Here is a 26789-nt window from a genome sequence, read left to right as displayed (position 1 = left end):
ATATTTAATCATTTTTATATTAATAATTGCATTTTTTCACGAACACAAAACTATATCACGTGTTAGCTACAGCGTTTAAACTACAGTTTATAAACCTTTTAAACTCAATAACCAGTCTGTCAACACATGTTAGCAGAAATGCTAGCGCCTGTACTGCGTAAAACCGGTTGATTGAAGAAAACTTGAAACATGTAGGTTAGATTTATTTTCTTGTTTAGAAAAATACATAATTTTAACGTCCGAAATTAAAGGAAAATAGTGTCTAAATAATTAGTGATTATTTTTTATTTGTGTCTTTAGCCTTTAGCTCTATTCACCCCCATTCATTTAAGACTCACTCGCAGGCTCCCTCTAGCGGTGAGCAGTTGTTACTGATATAAAAGTGGGAAGGCTCGCTATAAACCAGCTCTGGCTGTAGCTGGAGGAGAGAGGCTAGCTGATAAAGCTAACAGAGAGGCGGTTAAATAGCCATTTTTAACGGGTTGTTTTTAACTCTTTTTAGCAGTTAAAGCGGTAAAAGCCCTGCAGGATGTCTGTCCTGGACATGAACCGTGTTAAAGGACTGAGAAAAGGCGGGGAATTAGAGCTGAAAGGGTGAAGGGAAGCTACCGGCTTCAGCTGCTGGAGAATCTGAGCTGAGCTGCTGCAGCTGCTGAGGTGAACAACCAGCTACTGATTATGATATTTTAGTACGAAATCATATTTTCTGATGAATTCTGTACAATATTTTATATTTAAACATGTTAATTAGATTAGACTGTGAGATTATACTGTTTTACAGGCTGTCGTGACCCTTCTGTCCTCTCTTAACCAACCGCAGTGCAATTCAATCCCTATTGATTCCATATAGCTAACCATTAAAAATTAAAAATGCAACAATTTAGTGTTAATTTAACACTATAAGCTACTATTAACACGTAAGTAGGGGTGAACTGATCACGTTTTTGCCTCTGGGTTCGAGTTATCAAGTTTTTACTTAATTATTCTTAATTATTATATTGATGCAGCAGTATCAAAACATACAGTTTCAGTCACAAAATAAATATGTGCTATATATCCATATACAGCTCTGGAAAAAGTTCAGAAATCAATATTTGGTGGAATGATCCTGGTTTTTAATGACAGTTTTCATGCATCGTGGCATCATGTTCTCCTCCACCAGTCTTACACACTGCTTTTGGATAACTTTATGCCACTCCTGGTGCAAAGTAATATTATGAATAGTATTATGTTTTGTTACGTTTCAGTTAGGGCTGGGTGATTTCTGGGTGCCAGAAAGCATATGCTTCTATGAGCTGTTTGTATGCTCTCTTATTTTGATGTCACAATAAGGAAACCTGCAGGGAACCACCTAGGCAGTATACAGCAGGATTAGCCAGCAGACTTCGTCTGAGAGAGGGATCTGTACCTACTGTCCTTGGCAGGTCAGCAAATTAGTGCGATCTTTTCTCTCACAGTTAAGCATGAACTAGCTTGTTTGTATTTTGCCATTTAGCACAAGCGACTACTAATGTGGTAAATGCTCAGCATAAACATGGGGTGGGGCCAGCAACAGCTTATTTGTAGTAAAGGGACAGTAAGTTTTTAAGTTAATTAAATCTTAAATGTTTTTTATAGCCCACAGACCTAAATATTGGTCGTCAATTCAAGTTTTTCATCGTAGTAAATGAAATTAACACTGCATATAACCAGTCTTGATATGATTTTTTGTATTTTTTTGTAGATTGACTTTTGCTATGGTGGAAGAAGTGAAGTCTTAGCTGGGCCAGTTCAAAGGAAATGGAGTTTACAGTCACTAACCCTGCTGAGTCTTGCAGTGTGCAGCAGCAGCACCACCAACAGCAGCAGTTTCCGCAATATCAGCAGTATCAGCAGCCGTGGCCGGACTGCAGGAGCTGGGCCCCTGTCTCCTCTCCAGCTGGATCTCCTCCTGGGATGTCCGGCAGTTTTCCTCCATCCTGCCACCCCCACCATCTGAGCTCTGCACCTCAGAGCAGACCGGATAACATGGGTCCTGTGTGGCCACAACCATCAGTGGGCTCAGGCTATCCACAGCAAGCAGCATGCTGGTCCCCTTCACAACCACAGTGTAATGGTAGTGTATCACCATTTTACATTACTCTCACTTTTACCTGAAGTTAAATACTGATGTGCCGAATGTCAGGACACCTAGTGTTCAGCCACACAGACAAGATAATACCTCACAACAAGTCTGTAACACCCCTTGACTCTTGGGATGTCAGTATATTGAATATGTTATTTCTGTTCAGTACCCCATCTTCATACTTTGCTTGTGTTTTTATAGTGTGTAAAGCCCTATCCGGGCAGGATTAGTTTCTCAGGGGGACGTCTGTAAAAATATTTCACTCTTCTACTCAGTGATAAAACTCTTGCATCCGGACTGCAATGAGTTTTTAGGCTTTCTCGGTCACGTGAAGTCGCATTCAGTAGCTCCTCCATTTCCACTCGCTGTTGTTTTTTAAGTGGATCTCCGTGGAAACGCATGCCCAAAGTGTAATTATCGTGTGTGGCAGTGGACAAATAGCTATTTTATTAAACGCGAGGTGATGAAATGGACGGGACTAAAATTACCGGAGGACCACGGAGTTCAGTTAAAAACAGTAGATAATTCAGCCTGTAATTTTCTCAGAGGACGTCTGATAAAAACACATACATGGTCGTTCTGGACAGAAATAAAATCACAGAGGACCCCCGTAAAAGAGAAAATTCCCCCAAAACCCCCTGAAAAACGAATTCCATCCGGATAGGGCTTATGGGAATAATATGTTTTAGATACAGCATTAAAAAAGTTATTCTAACTGCAGTGTATTTGCTCTTGGAGTTGCTTTACTTGGACTTTACTAGGTGTTGTACACCTACTGACTTCTTTACCAATGTTTCTTCAGGTGTATTTAAACCTGTTCCTGATGTCAGTGGTCCAACCCAGATGGCACCACAAGGAATCAGCTCCCAGCCGGTGAGAGAGTGTTATATTACAGCTTTCCTATCTTATGCTGATGTCTTGGGGTATACTGTAATTACTGTAAATATGTTTTATCTTCTGTATATTTTCCCTTTTCTACACTGGTATGAACACAGTTTAGTGTAAAATGTTTTTTTGTCTGTGTTTCTGTGAACTGTGAGAGTATATGCATTAACATTAGCATTAACATGGCCAGTAAAACCTGGTTCTGATTCATGTAGACCAGTCCGCTGTCCAGCCCCAAGTCAGAGTCTCGCTATGGTCTGGACCCTCAGATACTCCCCAGTGTCGTAAGTGTATTCTTTCTACAGTAAATTGTCTGTTTGCTAAGCAAAACTTTTTTTCCTACGTTGTTTTACTGTAAACTGTACTGATTTGTTTTTGTCTCTGCTACAGGTGCAGGTGGTCAGTGAGGACAGAGTCCAGTGGGAAGGAAAGGTGTTTTTATCAGAATCTCAGTCCTCCGTCCCTCCGCTCTCCACCACTGCCTGCACTCTGGAGGACAGAGGTACTAAGTTTAGGTTTGGGTTAAATCAGCACTCTGCTTGTTCAGTAAACCAGCAAAAGCTGTCCTAGCCAAAAAATGGCCTGGGACCTACCAGACAAAGAGACTTTATTATCATTTGTATCACATGTGGAACATTAGGTAGAAAACAATTGTAATCTTGAGGACCATCTTCACCTAAAAGAGCATTTATTATTATTATCTATCATTATTTAAGACCATTTGGTACTTTTGGCAGTGTGGGCAGTGTGCCAAGTCCTGCTGGAAAATGAAATCCGCATCTCCATAAAAGTTGTCAGTAGCAGAGGGAAGCATAAAGTGCTGTAAGATTTTGTGAAAAAACAAAACTGCACTGACTTTAGACTTGATAATAAAACACAGTGGATCAACACCAGCAGATGACATGTCTCTCCAAACCCTCACTGATTGGTGGAAACTTCACACTAGACCTCAAGCAGTTTGGACTGTGTGTCTCTCCACTCTTCCTCCAGACTCTGCTCCCTTGATTTACAAATGAAATGCAAAATTTACTGATGATCAGTGATGATTTGATTATAACACCATCCTGGTGACATACAACCAGAGACACTCTGCTCAGCCCAATCAGCTTTCTCATCTGCCCCGCCCCTAAATCCATACATTACCCACACATGCTCTGAGGGTGGAGTCAGTTAAAATCAGGGGGTTTTAGTTACCCTTTAAGGACTGCTTCTTTAAGCTTCTTCAGGATCCTTCAACAGAGCGTGTAGCCCCTGGTGGCTACACACAGGACAGCACACTGCCACACAGACACACAAAAAAAACTAACTGTGAGAAAGTTAACTTTTCGAAAGAGGGCAAGTTGTCCACAAGTTTTTGACGAACAGTATCAACTAATATATTATCATTTTGTTCTCTTTTTTCCTTTGTAGGTAACGCCACAGCTCGCTTTGTCCGCTGCACAACGTACAGCTTCCCTGATGAGGCCCAGTCAGCACAACAGTGCCATCTGCCTCTAGCAGCCATCTTCTGCCCTCTAGCCAGACTTGAGAATGAAGAGGTGTGTGTGCAATTAGACTCTATACTGCACTATTTCAGTCTCTACATTGTGTGTGTAGACAAAAATATTGGGACACACTCTAATCATTGAATCCAGGTGTTTTTTTCAGGCTCATGTTGATCAATAAGTTATAACTGCAGAGCAGAACTTCACTCCTGCCATTAGAGCTACAAAGGGGGACCGACTACACACTAATGTTTATGGATTTAGATTGGGGTGTCAAAAAAAGCTATTTTAGGTGTGACTGGTACGTTTCCCATTCTAGGGTGCAATAATATTTGATAACGGTGATATTGTCTATTGTGTTTATTTACTTGTTTGTTCACGTATATTTAACAGTGAACAGTATGTTAACCAGGAATGCAATCTCAGTGCTTCAATAACTGTGAATCCATACACACAGTGTGCACAAACTGCAGTAGGTGGGGGAAAAAAGTATATAAAGTGGCATAAAGTATTTGCCTCTTACAGGTTTCTTTTTATTTTTCTAAATTTTGTCATATTTACATTTTTCAGATGATCAAACAAACTTTATTATCAAACAAAAATAACAACAATGAATATAAAAAAGCACTTTTTAAATGATGATTAAAAAAAAAAAACACTTTTTGGAAAGTTTAATTATTACTAATTGTTACTGATCACTGCCAGACCTGTAGAATCAAAAGTCACTTAAATAGATCTTGCCTGACAACATAAAGCAGCTAAAAGATCTCAAAAAGCAACACATTATGCCAAAATCAGATGAGAAAATAAAGTCATTGATCATCTATCAGTCTGCACAAAGCTACAAAATCATTTCTAAAGCTTTGGGACTCCAGAGAACCACAGTGAGAGCTATTATTCACTAAGAGAGAAAACATGGAACGCTGGTGACCTTTCCCAGGAGTGGCCGGCCAACTGAAATTATTTCAAAAGGGCATGGACAACTCATCCAGGAGGTCCCAAAAGAAAAGAACCCATAACAATATTTCAAGAACTGCAGGTCTCACTTGCCTTAGTTAAGGTCAGTGTTATAGATATAATAATAATAATAAAGTTACTGGTCTTAAAATAACTTTTTTTTTTTTTGCAATAATTTCTAGGACAATACAGTATATCGTCTACAAATAATTGTTATCGTAGCAGGCCTATTCCCTGTACTTTTTGTCTATACAGTGTATTGTTAATTATGTACAGTGTTTGTTTTGTGTTAGATTATGTGTGAGCATGTTGTTTATCGTGTGAGTGTGTGTTTGCAGCAGACAGTGCCGGTGTGTGAAGCGGGGGAGTGTGTTAAGGGCTGTAGAGATTGCGGCGCCTTCATGAGTCCTGCAATGAGCTGGCAGGACTGTGGCCAGCGCTTCTACTGCCCGTTCTGCGGAAAGCTTACAGAAGGTCAGAGTGAATCAGAGGATGTTCTTTATTCATTCTGTGACGTTACAGTTTGTGTTTGTGTTGTGCCTGAGCCCACACTACACTACACTACACGATTTCTGTAAATCTAAACCAGTCATAACCACACATTTTAGCAGTCTTTTTTTATTAGTCATCTTACAATCATCACTACACTACAGGATTTCTTTAAATTGTAAAGTCCTAAAGACAGACATTATCAGTCTCTTACAACTAAAATGTTTTATTTTCAGATTATGCCTACTTACCATGAGCCCAACCAACAGTTATGTTTCTGAGAACCCGATCTCAAATTAAATAAATAAGAGATTAATGTGCAAAGAATTCTTATTAATACTTTTGTCTGGTTATTGCATTAACGTTAACAGAAACCAAAGGTGTAAAAATGCATAGGTTAATACATAGGTTTATTTTTTTGCGCTGTTGCGCTTTGTATTAAGTGAAATATTTTATATTTGTATAGGTTATGGTATTATTTATTATGAATATATTATAATTTCAGTTATTATAAAAAATATAATGTATAGTTTATTCATATCTTATTTTAATAAGTATAATATATGTATCTATAGCCAACGGTACAGTCTATAAATAATTATTGTGCTGTACTGTGTAACTGCGGCTGACTGCTAAATTATCATCTGTCTGTATATAATGTTATTTTAATAAAACTCTCTTTCTTTTATATCTTCCCTCTTTCTCCTCTGCAGTGCCATGGCAGTCCTATCAGCCTACCAACAAGGGGCAGCGAATCGACCGCGAGAAGAAACCAGAGCTCAGCTTGGGTTCATACGAGATACTGGAAACGCAGAAGGTTAGACGGGTCTTAAACGTGATCTCTGCTCTGTGAATTATATATTGGATGTCCCTCCACTGCTCTTATATGTAGTTTGCTGCACAGGGCTGAGCTTGCATACCTTTGAGTTGTATCTGTAATGTAACCGACTCACTTAATGCAATAACTTGTATTTAGCATATAATGCAAACAAATTAAATCAAAATAAAAATAAAGAAAATGTAATTTAAAACTAGCACTTTTTAAAAAGAGCACATGAGAACATGATACAGCACTAAACTTATACAAATACACAATCACCATTTTTATTTTTTTTTTTACATTTTTTATACATTTTTTTATTACATCAAACTAGCAACAAACAAGCTCACATAAAAAAAAATATCCACCACATTACTGATGTTACACACTTAGCAAAAAATACCAGTGAAAATGAGAGCAAATAAAAATCAGACTAACCAATGTATGTAAAAAGAGTTTTATAGCAGACTTATCTTTTTTTTAAATGTTCTCCTTTTTTAAATGATGCACAGTTCCAGTCAAATTTTAGACTCTTCTCATTCAGTGTGTTTTTTTTTTTTTTCTTTCTTTTAATGATTTTTTTTTTTTTTACATTGTAAATTTAATATTGAAGACCATATTAAAGCTATACAGGAACACATGCGAGATTATTAAAGTGTTACACAAACCAGAATATGTTTTATACTTCTAAGTATCACATGTATCTTTGAGGACATATCTGCACACTCTTGGTATTTTAATCTCAGTATCTTGAGGGAAGAAGTTCCTGGAGGTGCTGAACAATAGCTGCTGCTTTTCCTTCATGCTGTGAAGCTCCAGCTTATCCCAGTTAAATCACCTCAAATCACCATCTCAGTTAATCAGGTTTAGATCAGGGGATTAATGTGGAGGACCAATACTTTTTTTATACTGTATTATACTGTCTATAATATTAATCTACAATATGGAAAATAAATTAAATAAAGAAAAACATTGAATGAGATGTTTCCAAACTTTTGACTGGTACTGTGTCCTATATATTTTCGAATATTGCAGCAATGCACTGGTTGTAGATCAGTCCTTCTCAGCTCTTCTGTCATTCTCTTCCCCTGTGAAAAATAATATCACCCTCAACTAGGGGTGTGCAATATCATATTGTATCGTACGCAATAATGTCGCCAACATTTTTTAATATAGTAAACAATATTATACCCTGAAATATGTTGCCATACCACCCACCCCATTATCACATCAGGGTCCTTTTTTATATATATATATTTTTTTTTACTGTTTTTAGCAAAAGAAAAATTCACACTGTTCTCATTTCCTATTATATATCTGTAAGAGACAGATTATACCTCTCCAGTATCATTTATTTTACTTTAGTCCTGGATATATGGAGATTTTTTGAGTGCATTAGTAGTAATCGTGCCGTTCTGGATCATTGACTTCTGTTACAAATCTGATAAAATTCTTGTATTTTTTTATATCTCAGTTAAAGATGTGCCATATTGTATGTAATAGTTACATTTTATTTTTATTTTTTTGCAATAGTGTATTCTTCTTATTGTTTTTTTTTAATTCAGTGTTTTGTCATATCTCCAAGAGTATTGTTATTGTGAAAGTACCATTAAATATCATGATCCATTTGTTCTAAAGTGATTTTCAGTCTTTTAAAAGGTTATTATACATTTTTCTTTGTATGAAGGGAGAAGCTGCTGTGCTGCTCCTGGCAATCGATGTCACTGCCGTTGCGATACAGTCAGGACAGCTGGATTTCATCTGTCAGCAGCTCTGCTCCCTCCTGCAGTCTCTAGATGGGTATGACAGTCTGTCTTATACACAAACCCACACATGCCTTCATCCTGACCTCAGATCTGACTGCTTTGACCTTGTTTTAGGGGGGAAGATGCTGAGCAGTCCAGTCTCAGAGTTGGTCTGATGACCTATGACAGTAGGATTCACCTCTATGACCTCAGCCCCACTTTGTCCCGCCCCCACATGATGGTCATTACGGACACAGAGCAGCTGGAGCTTCCTGTGAGGGAGGGGCTTCTGGTGCCACTCAAGGAATGCAGGCATATTGTAGAGAGGTATCAACAGAACACAACATTACACAACTTTACACACTGTTAGTGTCATCAGAGACCATGCTTTTAAAGAGGTCATACCATTCAAAAGTGTGGAATCAGTGTTTTTTTAATCATATTAAATAGGGCTGGACGGTGTGTCCAAAATACACAATAAACAATGAAACTGAAACGCCTGTCATTTTAGTGTGGGAGGTTTCATGGCTAAATTGGAGCAGCCTGGTGGCCAGTCTTCATTAATTGCACATTATTGCACCAGTAAGAGCAGAGTGTGAAGGTTCGATTAGCAGGGTAAGAGCACAGTTCTGCTCAAAATATTGCAATGAACACAACATTATGGGAGACATACCAGAGTTCAAAAGAGGACAAATTGTTGGTGCACGTCTTGCTGGCGCAGCTCTGACCAAGACAGCAAGTCTTTGTGATGCATTTAGAGCCACAGTATCCAGGGTAGTGTCAGCATACCACCAAAAAGGACCAACCACATCCAACAGGATTAACTGTGGACGCTGTAAGAGGAAGCTGTCTGAAAGGGATGTTCGGGTGCTAACCCGGATTGTATCCAAAAAAACATAAAACAACGGCGCTTAGTGCCAGTTCAGAGGCAAGTATATAGGACTGTAGCCTTTCCATTTACTGTGTTAAAACAAGCTATGCGGGACGATCCACTAGCTAATATCACCCTGGGTTACCGAAACACTCAGGGTTCATTAGTTTAGCGCTTTCAGGCTAGCTTTAGTGGAAATCTGGAACTCAAAGATTACTGTAGATAAACTGAAGCGCTTTACTCTCCCAAATAAACAGTTTTCATGGGAGAAATCTGTGTAGATTAACATCTAGTGCTCATTTGACTTTAAAAATAATGTGCCTTATAATCTGGTGCACTTCTTAATTTATGAAAATAGACAAGAAAATACATGATGCAAAAAATACAGTACTATATTACTTTTAGTTGAATTAATTCAAGCAGATATTAACATGCTTCTTTATGTTCAGCGTTCTACAGCAACTCCCATTGTTCGATGCTGAGACTCAGGAAAGCTCAGGCTGCCAAGATCTTCCTGTTTCAGCTGCGCTCAAGATCCTACAGGTAGAAGATGTCTAAAATCTACTAGTATTTTTTACAAGCAGCAGATTAAAGATTAATCTGTGTAATCAGAATCTGATTAAATTTTGTGTAAAATATATTTGGACAAATCCCCTCTATTTACACCCAGCATTCCGAAATACTGAATTTAGCTTATGCTCCATACTAACAGGCTTACAATACCTATTAATATGCATATTCTTAGTGTCTTGTTTTAAATGCTAGGGTTCTAAAAATTTACCTATGAAGTGTGCAGCTATTTTGAGTTTGTTAATGGTGTAAAAATAGCCATTTCTTTGCAGGGTCAACTCTATGCCCCTATCACTAGCATTGTAAGCCTGTTGGGAGCATCAACTGAAATCGTTGTATTTGGAAATGCTAATAGTGAACGGAGGTGGGCTATTCTACAAACGTTTGTACTCAATATCATGTTTCTCTACAACCCAATTCCATTTCACACCAGATTTCTCCTTTAAGATATCAGTGTGAGTGTACATAGCACTGTTAATACATTCCTAGTATCAGAAAAATCCCTGTATCTAAACCGTGCACAAATGGTATGCTTTCCCAACAGGCCACAGATTGTCCTGGGAAGCTCCTGATCTTTCACTCCTCACCTCTTACTGAACCCCCAGACAAGCAAAGCTCCACAGGCTTCTTCACCTCCAGCAAACCAAAGGTGGAAATAATCACAGCAAAGATGGAATAAAGCCCTATCTGGACGGGATTAGTTTCTCAGGGGGTACTGCAGTAATTTTCTCTTTTATACAGGATTCTCTGTGATTTTATTCCTGTATGCAACAACCATGCACGTGTTTTTCTTACACGTCCTCTGAGAAAATTACATGCTGAATTATCTACTGTTTTTAGCTGAACTTTTTTCGTGGTCCTCCAGTAATTTTAGTCTCGTCCATCACCTCACGTTTAATAAAATAGCTATTTATCCACTGCCGCACACCGTAATTACACTTTGGGCGCGTGCATTTATACGGAGATCCCCGTAAACACAACAGCAAGTGGAAATGGAGGAGCTACTGAACGTGATGTCACGTGACCGAGAAAGCCTAAAAAAACACTGCTCCTCATGTTTTTCAATTGCAGTTCGGATGCAGGAGTTTTATCACTGAGTAAAAGTGTGAAATTATTTTTTTACAGACCTTCCCCCGAGAAACTAAACCCGTCCGGATCATGCTTAAATCACAATTAAATCACATATTTTATATATTTTCTTATTGTCTGTAAGAAGACCTGACTTAATTTATGATTTTTTTTTCCCAGTCCATCTTTCAGGTTCCAGACTCCTCCGCCTCATTGGCTAAGGCTTGTGTCAGTCAAGGCTGCAGCGTGGAGGTGTTTGTGTTTTCGCAGCAGGATGTGGGCGGGGCTTGGCCTGGACATGTTCCCTTTCTGACGGGTGGCAAGCTTCTCTGCTACAACAGTTTACAGGTACAGTTTGCATTGTACCACCAGATGTCCCAGACTTTGTCTAGATATTCTCTGGCAAACTTTAGGCTCAATTGTCCCAATAGCATACAACTCACTAATACAATAAGATACAGCTTAGAAATTTTTTACACACCTTCTCATTTAATTTTTTTTTTCTTCTTTATTTCTATATTTCATTTATTTTCTACATTGTAGATTAATATTAAAGCCATATAAACAGTAAATAGGGACATGTATAGAATTATGTAGTAAACAGTACAAAGTGTCCACATTAATAACCTGATCTAAACCTGATGAACTGAGATGGTGATTTGAGGTGATTTAATTGGGATGAGCTGGAGCTTCACAGCTTGAAGGAAAAGCAGCAGCTATTGTTCAGCACCTCCAGGAACTCCTTCCTTCAAGATGCTGAGAAAACTATTCCAGGTGACTCTACCTCATGAAGACACTGAGATTAAAAGACCAAAAGTGTGCAGATCTGTCCTCAAAGATAAATGTGCTACTTCTAGAAGAATCTAAAGTATAAATCAATATTCTGGTTTGTTTAACACTTTTTTTTTTAATTCCACGTGTTCCTGTATAGCTTTAATATAGTCTTCAATATTAAATTTCCAATGTAAACAATTTGCACTTAAATAGGTTTTTAAAGGCTTTTTTCAATCATAAATTTGACTGGTTTGTATTCTTTAAAAATGTGGGTCCTGGGCTGAGACTAGTTGAGAACCCCTGGTATAGAGGAAGGGCCCTATGTGTATCTTGGATGTTAGATGCAGGATCTATCATCTTCCTGTATTATATTACTATTATAATCTCTTAATTTTGTTTTAATGAAAGTCAAATATCTGTCCTGTATGTTTAAGGATTTATGGGATCTCGCATGAGGTCTGTTTTCTGACATGACTGTATAAAGCTGTAAATATGGTTATAATAAACTGCATGTTTCTGTGTGTGTGTTTTTTCTGCAGTCTGAGGTGGAGAGAGCACGTTTCTGTGGAGACTTGTTGAGGACTGTAAACACTGATACAGCATACAAAGCTCAGCTCAGAGTTTTCATCAGTAAAGGTAACTTGAGGACACCAGTAACAGCCCATCAGAACTGTTCTGTGGCTTTTTCATAAATCACAGCAGACATATCAGATCTAATATAATAATATGCTTTTCATAACTGGATTCAGTCTTGAGTGCTGAAATGAATAGAGTGAGAGTTTTGGGACGACAGCTTGTGACTTTATGTCTGAATTTGATTTTTTTGTAGAATTAAGTGTGTCTGGTTGCTATGGCTCCTTCCTTGCCGACCCAAACTCCCGCTGTGTTGCCATGGCAGCACTTGATTGGCGCACAGCCCTGGCATTTGAGTTCACACACAGTAAATCCCTTGATGAAATGAGAGGCGTGGCCATACAGGTGAGAACCAGAGAGACATGACCATATGAACATAAAGGAATCTTTCAGTATTAAAGCAAAGATTTGTCTAAAGAGTGTTAATTAAATGACTCTAATTTAAGTGTTAAGTTGTTGAGTTATGTTGTGATTTAACGTATAATAATCTGATAATGGAAAGACAGTTTTTATTGGGAGCTAAACACTAGCTCTTTTGCCACTCAGAGGTGAGTATTATTGGCATTTAGTCTGCTGCTAAACCCAGCTAGCACTGCTGGAGCAGCATTAGCCTCTTCCGCTAACCGTGCTAAGCGCTAGCTCTTTCACGGTTCAGATTTGAGTATATCCGATTGTAGTCTGCGTATTTACTAAGTTTAAACAAGCTACGTTGGACAAACTACTAGCTAATATTGCCTTGGCTTACCAGAATACTCAGGGTTCCTCAGTTTAACGCTGTCAGGCTAACCGTGGCTGGCTTAGCTTTACTTAACTTAGTAACTCCCCACAACCACCACCCATCAGTGAGACCTGCTGAATTACAAGTAAAACATGGCATCACCCCTGTTCCTTACTAGTGGCGCATAATTTGCCCTTTAATGTTGTGCGCCTTATGTATGAAAATAGACCAGAAAATAGACATTCATTGATCGCGTGCCTTATAGTGCAAAACATATAATAAATTAATCTACAGTACAGAAATAGCTTTGTACTTAATTTTGGATTTTTGTACGGATTTGATTCAGTAACCAGAGCATTAGTGGTCGGTTTCCCAGGCAGGAATTAAGCCTAGTCATAGAGGGGGAAAAAACTCTATTCAAAATGATGTGTACTACAATACTTAAATCAAGTCCTCAGTATCTCATCTGTGTGTGTTTCTGTGTGTGTTTTTGTGTGTTTCTCTCTGTGTGTTTCTGATTGTGTTTGTAGGCAGTTCTGTCTTACAGCAGCTCTACAGGAGAGAGGAAAACACGGGTCCACACTGTTACTTTGGCCAGCTCCCAGAACCTGCTGGACACGTTCCGAACCAGCCAAGCTGAGACACTGCTTACTTTCTACTGCAAAAAGAGTAAGCTAAAGCTAAAACCTTAACACATCTACTCTTATATCAAAATAATTAAACAACGTGTATAGAATTAGGATGCAGCTTTACCTATCCTTGGCACTCCCCCAGTATTGGGACACCTGCTTTTTTATTGGTTCTTCTAAAATCAGGCATGTTAAATAAAGAGTTTTGCTTGCTTTTGTTGGAGTAACTCTGTCTACTGTCCAGGAGGAGCTTTCTTCTAGATTTTGGATCATTTTTGCTTCTTTGCAGGGACTAGACAAGCTGTATATGTGTATTTGCACATCTGTGTCAGCAATGGTTGTAACTTAAAGGAGCAAGGAGCTAAATGCATTCATTAGAAGGGATAGCCACATGTGTTTGGATATACTAGTGCATCTCAAAAAAGAGAAATGGAATACTTAAACTTGATAAAACACAGTGGATCAACACCAGCAGATGACATGTCTCTCCAAACCATCACTGATTGGTGGAAACTTCACTCTAGACCTCAATCAGTTTCAAGGATTCAAGGAGATTTTATTGTCATTCGCATCTTATGTGGTACATGAGGTGGAATGAAATTGTGATCTCACGATCCAGTTTACACCCAGGAGCTGTTATTAATAGATATATAGATAAAAGTACAATAAAGGAATACAATAAAAATAGAATATACAAAATAGTTAAAGATAAATACCCCAAATGAAATAAATAGAAAGAGTAGACAGGTTGCAACAACAAGTCCAGAGTGCAAATGTGCTATAGCAGCATGAAATGAATTAGAGCAGTAGAAAATAAAGTGTCTCAGTGCGGGTAAAGTGACCGTGTTTGTGCAGTAATTGTCCTTGTGTGTCAGTGCAGTGTGTTGTTAAGTGGAGTGTGTCTTTAGACTGTGTGTCTCTCCACTCTTCCTCCAGACTCTGCTCCCTTGATTTACAAATGAAATGTGAAATTTACTGATAGTCAGTGATGGTTTGGAGAGACATGTCATCTGCTGGTGTTGATCCACTGTGTTTTATTATCAAGTCTAAAGTCAGTGCAGTTTTGTTTTCCCACTAAATCTTACACCGTTTCATGCTTCCCTCTGCTGACAACTGTTATGGAGGTGCAGATTTCATTTTTCAGCAGGACTTGGCACACTGTCCACATTCCCAAGAGTACCAGTTGTTGTGATTTTTAAGTTTTCATTGGCTGTAATCCATAATCATTAACAATAAAATAAATAAAAGCTTAAAAAATATAATTCTGTGTGTGGAATACATCTATATAATATATGAGTTTCACATTTTAAACTGAATTACTGAAATAAAGTAACTTTTTAATGATGTGTGTGTTAGTGTATTGCTCAGCATTGGAGACCCCTCTGCAGTGTCTTCGTGAGGAGCTTCAGATGGAGATCACTGAGGCTTTAGCCTGCTACAGGAAACACTGCTGCACTACCTCCGTCTCCCCTGGACAGGTGAGCTCGAGAAAAAAGACACACACACACACACACACACACACAGGCTGATAATATCTAGTTGATTGTGTCGGGTGTGAGTCAGTTCTGACACTCCCGCTGTTTGGGTCTGGTGGAGTGTGAGGTGCTCCAGTACACCTCCTCATGTTTATGTAAGGAGAGATTATATAAATTATATAAATCATACAGTACAGTGTGTGTTTGTGCTGCTGAAACCGAGCATTTCACAGCTATTTCTGTAGACCTTATGACTCATGAGTGGATGAGTGGCCCTAATTTTGTCTCCGTGGTCTGACTGCACTAATTGCGCTCTGCTGTGCTCTCTCTCTCTCTCTCTCTCTCTCTCTCTCTCTCTCTCTCTCTCTCTCTCTCTCTCTCTGTGTTTAAGATTCTAAGTTGCTTTATTGGCAGGACTGTAATGAATACGATATTGCCAAAGAATTACAACAATAACAGCAAAAATAGTGACAAGCAAAGTGCCAACAATAGTAAATAAAAATCATGATGATAATATCAAAATAAAGCTTTTGGAAAATGTACTTTCTCACACTATATAATATGTCTCTTTAATGTCTCTTTATGCCTAAAAGCCTCTCTGCCATTGTTCTTTTCTGTGCCTGTTATCTGTCTGTCTCTGTCTGTCAATGTCTCTCTGCCTTTGTACTAGTTTCTCTCTCTCTTTCTCTTATTTTATCTCTGTTATATTATTTTGTGGCTATTGACTTTTAAATTTAATATATATATATATATATATATATATATATATATATATATATATATATATATATATATATATGATTTTTTTATGTACTTATATACTATATATACTTTTTGTTATTGTGTATTTGTTCTCTTATTTTATTATTTCTCTCTCTCTTTATAATTTTGTGTCTGTGTCGCTCTCTCTTCTATATTTTTTTGTTATGCTATTTCTTATTCTTATTCTTATTCTTCCGTCAGATTGTTTCTAGGTACCTAGTTTTCCCTTAAATTCACTTTTTTTTTTCATTATTTAATTTTTTTTTGCATTGTAGATTAATACTAAAGTCTTCCAAACTATGTGTGTAAAGAGGTAGGGGTTTAAAGGAGTAATGTTCTAATCCTTATTAAGGCAGGAACTACTACAAACTAAACGAATAAAAAAAAAAATGGTTTAAGAAATGAAAGTCAGTCAATCTGAATTTTAAGAACTTTAAAAGTATCTACAAATGCAGTCACTGCAAAGACCATCAAAAACGTTATGATGAAACTGGCTCTCATCAGGACCGCCCCAGATGCTGTTAATACAGTGATCCATCTCTCTCTCTCTCTCTCTCTCTCTCTCTCTCTTTCTCTCTCTCACTGTGTTCCTCAGCTGGTGTTGCCTCAGTTTCTGAAGGTCCTCCCAGTCTACATCAACAGCCTGCGGAAGAGTGAAGTGCTGCTGCCCGGCCTGCGCAGCACCGTGCACCAGCGTCTGCAGCTGCGCAGCCTCACCGTCTCCATGGATACGCGCAGCACCGCCGCTCAGCTCTACCCACTCATCCTGCCTCTGGTGAGGCGTCCCAAACACTCTGTTCCACTGCAATTAATCCCTACATTGAGCTGATTCTCTGTCAAGTGCTTAATGGCATCACACAGCTCTTCTGTAGTGGCTGGTAATTCCAGAGCGTGAAGTTGCTGTTGATTCACATGTCGCTTTGTTTGGCAGTTGGTGTTATGGTGATTCTCCGATCCTGCGAAAATAATTTTGTCCAAGCCAGTTTACTTTAGTTTGAATTCAGAGGCTTGGAATGTACACTTGTCTCTTGGCTGAGATTGGATATTGTTTGGCTTTGTATGAGTATCGGTCGAATTTCAGCCAAAATATGAAATTGAACGATATTTCTTTAATTTAGCCAATCCTGAGAGCTGGTTAGAACATATTCTGGAAGTAAGGATTACACTGTCTCTGTGTGAGGCTCAATGTAGGGTCTCCTTGTTCAGAGAAGGATACAGTGTGTTAGAATGTGTAAAACTAACACAGCTTGTGGAGGAAACAGAATAAAGACTAACTCCACTAACTGGATACTCCTTTCAAGAGTGCATCTTTTTTCCAGCCTGTACAGTGAGTAGCATGGTCAGCACATCAGAGCTAACAGCAAACACTGCAGGCCACATTTAACCAAAATAAAACAAGAGATGTGTGTGTGTGTGTGTGTGTGTGCGTGTGTAGCTGTATAGACTATTAAGTACAATACCAGCAGATGTTCTTATTGTATTGGCTAATGACTCTTTCCCTGCCTCCAGTCTGTGAATGCTGAGAAGTTCAGTATGTCCTCCATGGATCCAGCGGTGCGCTGTTCTGCCTCCAGCCTGCAGCCCGACTCGCTATACCTCCTCTTCTCCCCCCTCACTCTGCTGCTGTGGGTGGGCAGCACAGTGTCCCCCCAAGCCTTAACACAACTCTTCAACACCACCTCCTTTTCATCACTCGTATCCGGAGAGGTGAGGCACAACTGGAGCTGTGAATGTAATTAGATGATTCACAGAGTGATGCATCCAGTGTCCGGTCTGTTTAGTCAGTGTCTCTCCTGTGACGGTCTGTGCTTATTTGATTTCTTCCTGGCTGAGTGTTTTGTACACATTTAGAAACAACCAGTCTTTTATTGTCTGTGATTTAATATGTGCCATACTATACAAAACCATACCATACAAAACTATACCATGCAAGACCATACAATGCCATGCCACGCAAAGCCATACCATGCAAGACCATGCAATGCCATCCAAGACCATACAATGAAATGCCATGCAAAACCATACTATGCAAGACCATGCAATGCCATCCAAGACCATACAATGAAATGCCATGCAAAACCATACCATGCAAGACTATACAATGCCATTAAATACCATACAGTGCCATGCCATGCAAGACCATACCATAAACAAACATACCATACCATGCAAGACCATGCAATGCCATCCAAGAACACACAATGCAATGCCATGCTAAACCATACCATAAAAAACAATACCATACCATGCAAGACAATACAGAACCATGCCATGCATGAATATACAATGCCATGCCTTGCAAAACCATACCACATCATACCATACCATACCATGCAAGAACATACAGTGCAATGCCGTGCACAACCATACCATTCAAGACCATACAACGCCATGCCATATCGTGCAAGACCATACAATGTTATGTCATACAAAACCATAACATACCATGCAAGGCCATACAATGCCAGGCAAAGCCATACCATGCAAGACCATATAACGTCATGCCATGCAAAACCATACCATGAAAGACCATACAAACCATACCATACCATACAAAACCATACCATGCAAGACCATACAATGTCATGCAAAACCATACTATACCACACAAAACCATACCCTACAAAACCATACCATACCAGACAAAACCATACCATACCATACCATACAAAACCATACCATGCAAGACCATACAAAACCATACCATGCAAGACCATACAAAACCAAACCATACCATACAAAACCATACCATACCATACAAAACCATACCATACCATACCATACAAAACCATACCATACCATACCATACCATACCATACAAAACCATACCATACCATACCATACCATACAAAACCATACCATACCATACCATACCATACAAAACCATACCATACCATACCATACCATACAAAACCATACCATACCATACCAAACCATACCAACCATACCAAACCATACCATACCATACAAAACCATACCATACCATACAAAACCATACCATACCATACCATACAAAACCATACCATACCATACAAAACCATACCATACCATACCATACAAAACCATACCATACCATACCATACCATACAAAACCATACCATACCATGCCATACAAAACCATACCATACAAAACCATACCATGCAAGACCATACAAAACCGCACCATACAAAACCGCACCATACAAAACCACACCATACAAAACCATACCATACAAAACCATACCATGCAAGACCATACAAAACCACACCATACAAAACCATACCATACAAAACCATACCATGCAAGACCATACAAAACCACACCATACAAAACCACACCATACAAAACCATACCATACCATACCATACAAAACCATACCATACCATATCATACCATACAAGACCATACCATGCCATACAAAACCATACCATACAAAACCATACCATGCAAGACCATACAAAACCGCACCATACAAAACCACACCATACAAAACCATACCATACAAAACCATACCATGCAAGACCATACAAAACCACACTATACAAAACCACACCATACAAAAACATACCATGCAAGACCATACTACTCCATGCCCCGGCATAGCATACATTTTCATGTCATACAAAACCATAGCATTCCATACCATACAATGCCATGCAATACAATACCACACCACACAGTGCCAACTGTAAATGAGTCCACAGCCTGACGCTGTATAAAGACAGACATGTGTGCTCTGCAGATAAATCCTCCTGTGTTGGATAACCCTCTCTCAGCTGGTCTTCGGAATCTCATCAGCACCCTACAGTCCTATGCAGCTGTTACCCTCAAGGTGTGTGTACCCACGATTCTCATTACACCCTCTTACACACAAATGCACAGTTTGGCAGTGGGCTAAATCATTTTAATGACTGTGATTTTTATTATTGGGTAAAATAATCACTGGTAAAATAATCATTAGTGTTTTAGTCACACTGCAGCCCTGCGTGCTGTAGATCTGCAACAGGTTTGTTTCATAGCAACTCCAAATCAGAAAACAGGTTCAGAAAAAGGCAAAGAAACTACAAACTTTTCCCTGTTTTATATTATATATTTGTCCATATATAAAACAAGAGGTTGATAGTATGACAATTGTGACAGGCCTGCTGCCAGCTGTGGTCGATCCACACACTGTGTGTTCACACCTGGCTATTTGTGTGGTCAACTAAAATCTAAACATAATCCTCATTGAGATACTTTTATATCACCATTTAACAATACACTGCCTGGACAAAAAAAAAAGTTCACACTCTAATATTAGGTTGAACTGCTTTTAGGTTTTATTGCTTTGATGCATTCACTGTGGCATTGTTTAAATAAGCTTCTGCAATGTCACAAGATTTATTTCAATCCAGTGTTGCTGGATTAATTTTTCACCAATTTTTGACCACTGCACAAAGCAGCTCTTCTCCATCCAGCACATCCCAAAGATTCTTAATGAGGTTAAGTTCTGGACTCTGTGGTGAACTCTTTCTCAATCCATGTGTGAAAATAATGATCTCATGCTCCCTCAATCACTCTTTCACAATTCCAGCACCATGAATCCTGGCATTGTTATCTTGGAATATGGCCGTGTCATCAGGGAAAAAAAAATCCATTGATGGAATGACCTGGTCTATATTCAGTATATTCAGGTAGTCAGCTGACCTCATTCTTTCAGCACATACTGTTGCTGAACCTAAACCTGCAGACCAACTGCAGCATCAACCAATCCCACATCATTTACTTACTTAAACACAGGTGGAGACTTTTTTTGGTATACTGTATACTTTGTATATATATAATGTTCATCTCTCTGTGTGCAGCTGAAGGTGGTGAAGGAAGGCGACAGTTGTGAGGAGTGTCTCCAGCGCCTTCTAGTGGAGGACAAGAGTCCTAACGGAGGAGCTTCGTACGCCGACTTCATGTTCCACCTTCATGTGAACTCGCTGCGCCGAGTTGTGGGATGATGGCGGCGCGTTGTCTCTTCTCTTCTTCTTCTTTTGTGTTCTTCTTCTTCTTTTACCTCTGGCTCAGCACTGTCTTCAATCAGGGACAAGAACCTTATTCTCCTAGAAAATGTCTATAAAGTCTATTTATTTTATCATATTTATGAATGAATGGTGTCTAAGGTACGGATAGTACGGGAGAAAGCATCATGACTGTAATCACGGATTTAAGAGAGGAGGGAAGGAAGAAAGAAAGAAGACTTATGGGATTGGACTGAGGACGGTGTATAATGTATGAAAGTCGAGCTCAGCGGTTCCCCGGTTCTAGCAGACTGCCTGCCTGTGTGTGTGCATTCCTGAGGAAGATTTAAATGTTAAATTTAACATTTCAGTCATGAATTTTGCACTGGCTGCATTACAGTGGGTGGAGAATTACAACTTGCATGTTTTAGGATTTGAAGCAATAAGATATTTATTGAATTTTCTGCTTGTTACATCTGTGTATCTGTAATATTTGTGTGTGCGTGTTTATTTATTTCATATTTATTTTTGTATTTGACTGCAGGTCTCTGCCTCGTGGAAGTGTTTAAATAAACAGAAGCGTGTGAGACGACAGGAATTTGCAGGAGACTCCGCCCTCGTGATTTCAGTTAGTCTTAGTCTTGCTATGAAGGCTGCGGATGTTTACCAGGGGTTCGCCAAGTATGCTGGTAATGAAACAGAAGGTGTTGAAGCGTATAATCGCTGGCTGAATCAGAGTTATAGGTCTGTCTCACTGCAGGCTCTGAGGAGTCGTGTCTCAGAAACAGCCCTCATGACTCACGCCCAGCCTAATTAATGTAATTGAGGCTAATGTTGTTAACTCTGTATTGAGTATGGAGTTGTATGAAGTGGATGAATTGTACGTTATCCAATCTTAACCCAAATTATGAGAGATTATGATGAGAGAAGATAAGGAAATTTCTTAGTGCGTATTTAGCATTTCTGTAGGATTTGACTTCTTGAGAAGAAGACTTCAAGGTTGGTGTTCGTGTGGTGCAATAGATACAGGTGCATCTGAAAAATTTGAATATAAGTGAAAAGTTACTTTATTTCAGTAATTCAATTAAAAATGCGAAACTCATTATATAGATGTGTTACACACAGAGTGATCTATTCTAAGCTGCAGTATCTTAAAAAAAGAATCTTATATAAAGGTACCTTTGGCAGTGTGCCAAGTCCTGCTGGTAAATGAAATCTGCATCTTCATAAAAGTTGTCAGTAGCAGAGGGAAGCATGAAGTGCTGTAAGATTTTGTGGGGAAACCAAACTGCACTGACTTTAGACTTGATAATAAAACACAGTGGATCAACATCAGCAGATGACATGGCTCATTGAACTGAATTAGTGAAATAAAGTAAATTTTTAATGGTATTCTAATTTTCGTAGATGCACCTTTATCACCACACCATATTTCTTGCGAAGACTTCTCTTGGCTTCAGCAAATCATGTGACGTAATTAGCCTACAGAGAAAGCAAACAGCCGCAGAGGTTGTGCATTAAAAGTGTCTCTAATCAGATTGAAAACGTCATTAAAATGATTCAGTGTGTGTTTTTTTTTCTTTCGCCAACACATTTATGTCAATCAGATTCTAGTTGTTTTTACCATTAGCTTAGAGTTTTAATCTTTTTTTGAACCAGATAGGGGTGGGACAATATATCAATATCACAATATATTGTATTGATAATGACGTCAAATATCAACACTTTTATAGAAACGTAAGTGCTCTAAGTTTTGACCCCCAGTTTAATTTACTAAAGTTATTGCTTCATTACTTCATTACGTAGTGGCACTATAATCAAATAAAGAATGGGGAAAACCTGCGGTGAAGAATATTGTTTGTGTAATTCTGTGAAACTGACACCAAAAAATCGATATATTTGCTTATTGAGGAGTATTTTATCCTCTATAGCAGGGAAGTCCAAACTAAGGCCCGCTGGCCATTTGCCGCCCGTTTCCTTTTTTGGAGCGGCCCGCGAGGTATTTTAGAAATAGAATGAAAGTTGGCCCGCTGTTAAGCAGGTTTTTATAATGTGAGATACAAAGTTTGAACGCTAGTTGTCAGAAACAGGCCAGAGAGTCTAAAAGCGACGAGAGTGAAGTTATAGCGCAGAAAAATGGGCCAAAGAGTCTAAAAGCGGAGAGAGTGCAGTTATAGCACAGAAAAATGGGCCAAAGAGTCTAAAAGTTGCCGTTATTAAGGAGTTTAATATTAAGAGACATCATGAAATGAAACATCAATTTAAAAAATCTTAGTTTACACTGTCAAAGAGAGTAAGTCAAGTAAAATGGTGTATAAATGAAAGTAATCAGGAAAATGTATTATTTAAAGTGGTATATTTCATTATTTGTTTTATTACAGAGTGTGGCCCTTGACTTCAAATATATTTCTCCTTCTGGCCCCCAACAAAAAAAGTTTGGAAACCCCTGCCCTATAGTAAGACAGATGCTGTAGAGTATTGCAATATATTGAGTATTACAGTGATATTGTTATTGACGGCAAGGTATCGTGATAACATCGCATTGTGAGATGCTCTGTGATTCCCATCCCTGTTTACAGCAGGTAAATTTTCTTCACTATGCCTTTTTCTTCAGTGCAGGCTTCTCTACACACCTCTGATTTTAATTAAAGTCCCAGTCTACTGATGTTGGGATTCTTCTGGGGAGAAAAAGCAGCAGGAGCCCTGCTTGTGTGGAAAGGCAGCCCCCCGCACAGCAGACCACCTGCACGGCTCTGTTTAAGTGGTTATAGTTTAATCTGAACAGTGAATTATGATCCGAGTCCCTGCTGTACTGCAGTGCAGTGGTAATTGCAGCAGGCTCTATTATTCCATCACAGCGGTTATACATTTACATTCTTTATGTGTAAAACCTGAATATTTTAGTGCAATTATTTGCAGTTACATAAAACACCTTCCCGCAGAGTCCAGTATGGTTGGTCTATATCTATCTATTTCTGAATCAGTTTCTCTGATTTTGCTATTTATAGGTATATATTTGAGTAAAATTAACTTGTTGTTTTATTCAATAAACTACGGACAACATTTCTCCCAAATAACAAAAAAAATATTGTAATTTAAAGCATTTATTTGCAGAAAATGAGAAATGGCTAAAATAAAAAAGATGCAGAGCTTTCAGACCTCAAATAATGCAAAGAAAACAAGGTCATACTCATAAAGTTTTAAAAGTTCAGAAATCAATGGTTAATAAAATAACCCTGATTTTTTATCACAGTTTTCATGCATCTTGGCATGTTCATGTTATCCTCCACCAGTCTTACACACTGTTTTTGGATAACTTTATGGCACTTCTGGTGCAACAATTCAAGCAGTTCAGCTTGGTTTGATGGCTTGTGATCATTCCAGAGGTTTTCAATCTGGTAAAATCAAAGAAACTCACATTTTTAAGTGGTCTCTTTTTTTTTTTTACCAATCTATTGACAGTATCTGCAGTATGTTGCTGTCTGTTGTATCAATCTTTCTAGCTATCATATGTCTATTTGACTGTCTATCTATTGACAGTATCAACTTTATCTAAATTAATCTATTTATCTGTCGACAGGAGTATCTGCAGTGTCTGTCTGTCCACCTGTTTGTCCATCTATTTATCTCCAAGTGCATGTATGTGTGTCTATTTGGCTATCCACAGCACCGACAGTGCCTTTCTGTTCATCCGTGTGTCCATCTGTTTATGGATATGTCTGTTTATCTCTCTCCCTGCTTGCCTGCCTACAGTATCTGACTGTCTGCCTATAGACAGTCTCTGCATTGTCTGTCTGTCTGTCCATCCATCTGCTCATCCATTTGTCTGCATTGTCTGTCTGTCTGCATTCTCTATCTACCATCTGTCTATTTGGCTGTCTGTTGACCATATCTACAGCCTCTTTCTGTTCGTTCATCCGTCCATCTGTTTGTAGATATGTCTGCTTGCCTGCCTACAGTGTGCATAAATGTATTTGCATGTCTATGTATCGACAGTATCTGAAATATAATTTTCAACTAGGCCTAATATCTGTCTGGGAAACTGTCCCATTATTTATTATTGATATTTATTAATATGTCTTTGCCTGTCTCTCTATATGTCTCTCACAAATGCACACAACATTATGGGTGACATACGAGACTTCAAAAGAGGACAAATTGTGGTCCTTGGTCACAGAAACATCTGTGACCAAGACAGCAAGTCACTGTGATGTATCAAGAGCCACGGTATCCAGAGTAATGTCAGCACACCACCAAGAAGGACCGACCACATCCAACAGGATTAACTGTGGACACTGTAAGAGGAAGCTGTCTGAAAGGGATGTTCGGGTGCTAACCCGGATTGTATCCAAAAAACATAAAACCACGACTGATCAAATCACGACAGAATTCAATGTACACCTAAACTCTCCTGTTTCCACCAGAACTGTCCGTCACCACAATAAATTATTGTGGTCTAAAACCAGGTGTTTCAGTTTCATTGTCCCACCCCTATGTATATATATACATATATCTTTCTCTATATCTGTTTTTTCATCTACCTATCTGTAACTCTCTATATCCCTCTCTCTCAGTCACTTTCTATACCTCTCTCTGTTGCTGTCTATCTATCTGTCTATCTATCTAAATCTCCCTCTTACTCCCTCTCGATATATATCTATTGCTCTATCTATATAACGTTATATCTATTTTCTCTTTATCTCTCTATCTCTGTTTCTACATCCTCCTATCTGTAACTCTCTATATTCCTCTCTTTCTCTCTCACATTCTCTACCTATCTATATCTATCTATTTCTATCTGTTTCTCTATATCTCTCTATCTCTACAATATCTACATATCTGTAATTATCTATACATCTCTTTCTCTATCTCTCTCTTTCTTTCTCTCTACATATCTCTATCTCTGTATCTAACTCTCTGTTCTCTTTCTACCTCTTTACCTGTCTATCCGTCTCCGTCTCTATATTTCACACTCTCTATTTAAATCTCTCTCTCTCTCTCTTTTTTTTCTCTATCATATATCATTTTTGTCGAGACAGGAACTAATCTTACTTACTTAATCTACACAGCATTTTGAATAGAGACTTAGTCTAATTGCTGTGTGGGTAAAATTACCCATAATGTGTATATGTATTATATATTTATGTATGTATCAGTGTATCCAGTTATCGTGATATTGTGAGCTGGTCTCTGAGTATCGCTCAGCCTGTAGGAGAGCAGGCGGCGCTCCTCGCTGTGTTTTTGTCCCTATTTGGAGTTCCAGTGAGGCGCAGCGCTGCCCACGCCTGCAGTTCCGCGCTGGGCCGGCAGGTGTCGGTAGCGCGGCGGCGCGAGGGGCTGAGAGCGGGGCGGCAGTGTGCGGAGAGAGAGAGAGCGCGAGCGAGCGAGCGATAGGGGAGAGCCACCGCCAGCGCGGTCACCGCTACTGCTTTATTCCCCTTTATTACAGCGATAAAACCGCAGAAAGAGCCCGCGAGTCACCTCCACACCTGGGCTGAGCGTTCGGTGCAGCGTGCTGGCTCGCTGAGGGCTGAGGCTGACCGCGGAGAGGAGGAGAAAACAGGCGAAAAATAAACAGCAACAGCGTTAGAGCCGCGGAGAGAGAGCGAGAGACAGATAGGAGAGAGACATGGCTACAACAACCTGCACTCGCTTTACGGACGAATACCAGCTCTACGAGGAGCTCGGCAAGTGAGTAGCTTCAGATAATGCTCTTATTCCGCTTTATAAAGCTGTTAAAAGGCGTTTATCGGCCTCCAGGCTGCAGGCAGAGTTGGTTTGGAGCTGCTACGCCCCTTTGCAGACCCCCCTGTGCTGAAATGTGTTCAGCCGTCTGT

At 39.0% G+C, this 26789-nt stretch overlaps 2 protein-coding genes across 47 annotated transcripts in view; both read left to right on the top strand.

Moving 5' to 3' along the window:
* Positions 1 to 287: 287 nt before the first annotated feature.
* On the top strand, positions 288 to 21554 carry si:dkey-13n15.2 (protein transport protein Sec24C). Of its 3 annotated transcripts, XM_022667532.2 has the most exons (22): positions 288 to 657; positions 1333 to 1424; positions 1724 to 2095; positions 2907 to 2977; positions 3205 to 3273; positions 3380 to 3491; positions 4400 to 4527; positions 5769 to 5904; positions 6633 to 6736; positions 8427 to 8539; positions 8620 to 8811; positions 9805 to 9898; positions 10470 to 10574; positions 11174 to 11341; positions 12307 to 12403; positions 12597 to 12745; positions 13649 to 13787; positions 15104 to 15225; positions 16580 to 16759; positions 17494 to 17691; positions 19707 to 19796; positions 20809 to 21554. In XM_022667532.2, exons 3-22 carry the CDS (start codon positions 1780 to 1782, stop codon positions 20950 to 20952), a joined length of 2727 nt encoding a protein of 908 aa, XP_022523253.2. In that variant the 5' UTR covers positions 288 to 657; positions 1333 to 1424; positions 1724 to 1779; the 3' UTR covers positions 20953 to 21554. The 3 variants fall into 3 exon arrangements, with proteins under 3 accessions (XP_022523253.2, XP_022523251.2, XP_022523254.2); XM_022667530.2 differs by lacking the exon at positions 1333 to 1424; XM_022667533.2 differs by lacking the exon at positions 1333 to 1424 and having other exon boundaries at positions 289 to 657; positions 5772 to 5904.
* A 4747-nt stretch (positions 21555 to 26301) lies between these two features.
* Positions 26302 to 26789, top strand: part of camk2b1 (calcium/calmodulin-dependent protein kinase (CaM kinase) II beta 1) — a 102595-nt gene continuing 102107 nt past the window's right edge. For 10 of the 44 annotated variants that reach the window (XM_022667496.2, XM_022667492.2, XM_049470317.1 and 7 more), the window contains exon 1: positions 26304 to 26643. In XM_022667496.2, the coding sequence (XP_022523217.2) occupies positions 26582 to 26643 (62 nt within the window). In that variant the 5' untranslated portion in view covers positions 26304 to 26581. Of the gene's footprint in view, positions 26644 to 26789 lie in introns of all 44 variants that reach the window. The other 34 variants (XM_022667487.2, XM_022667482.2, XM_022667480.2 and 31 more) reach the window with 7 other exon arrangements.

The sequence above is a fragment of the Astyanax mexicanus genome, chromosome 22 (genome assembly GCF_023375975.1).
Source record: "Astyanax mexicanus isolate ESR-SI-001 chromosome 22, AstMex3_surface, whole genome shotgun sequence".
Classification (NCBI taxonomy): domain Eukaryota; kingdom Metazoa; phylum Chordata; class Actinopteri; order Characiformes; family Acestrorhamphidae; genus Astyanax; species Astyanax mexicanus.
The sequence above is the reverse complement of the archived record's forward strand: the minus strand, read 5'-3'. Positions and strand labels throughout refer to the sequence as shown.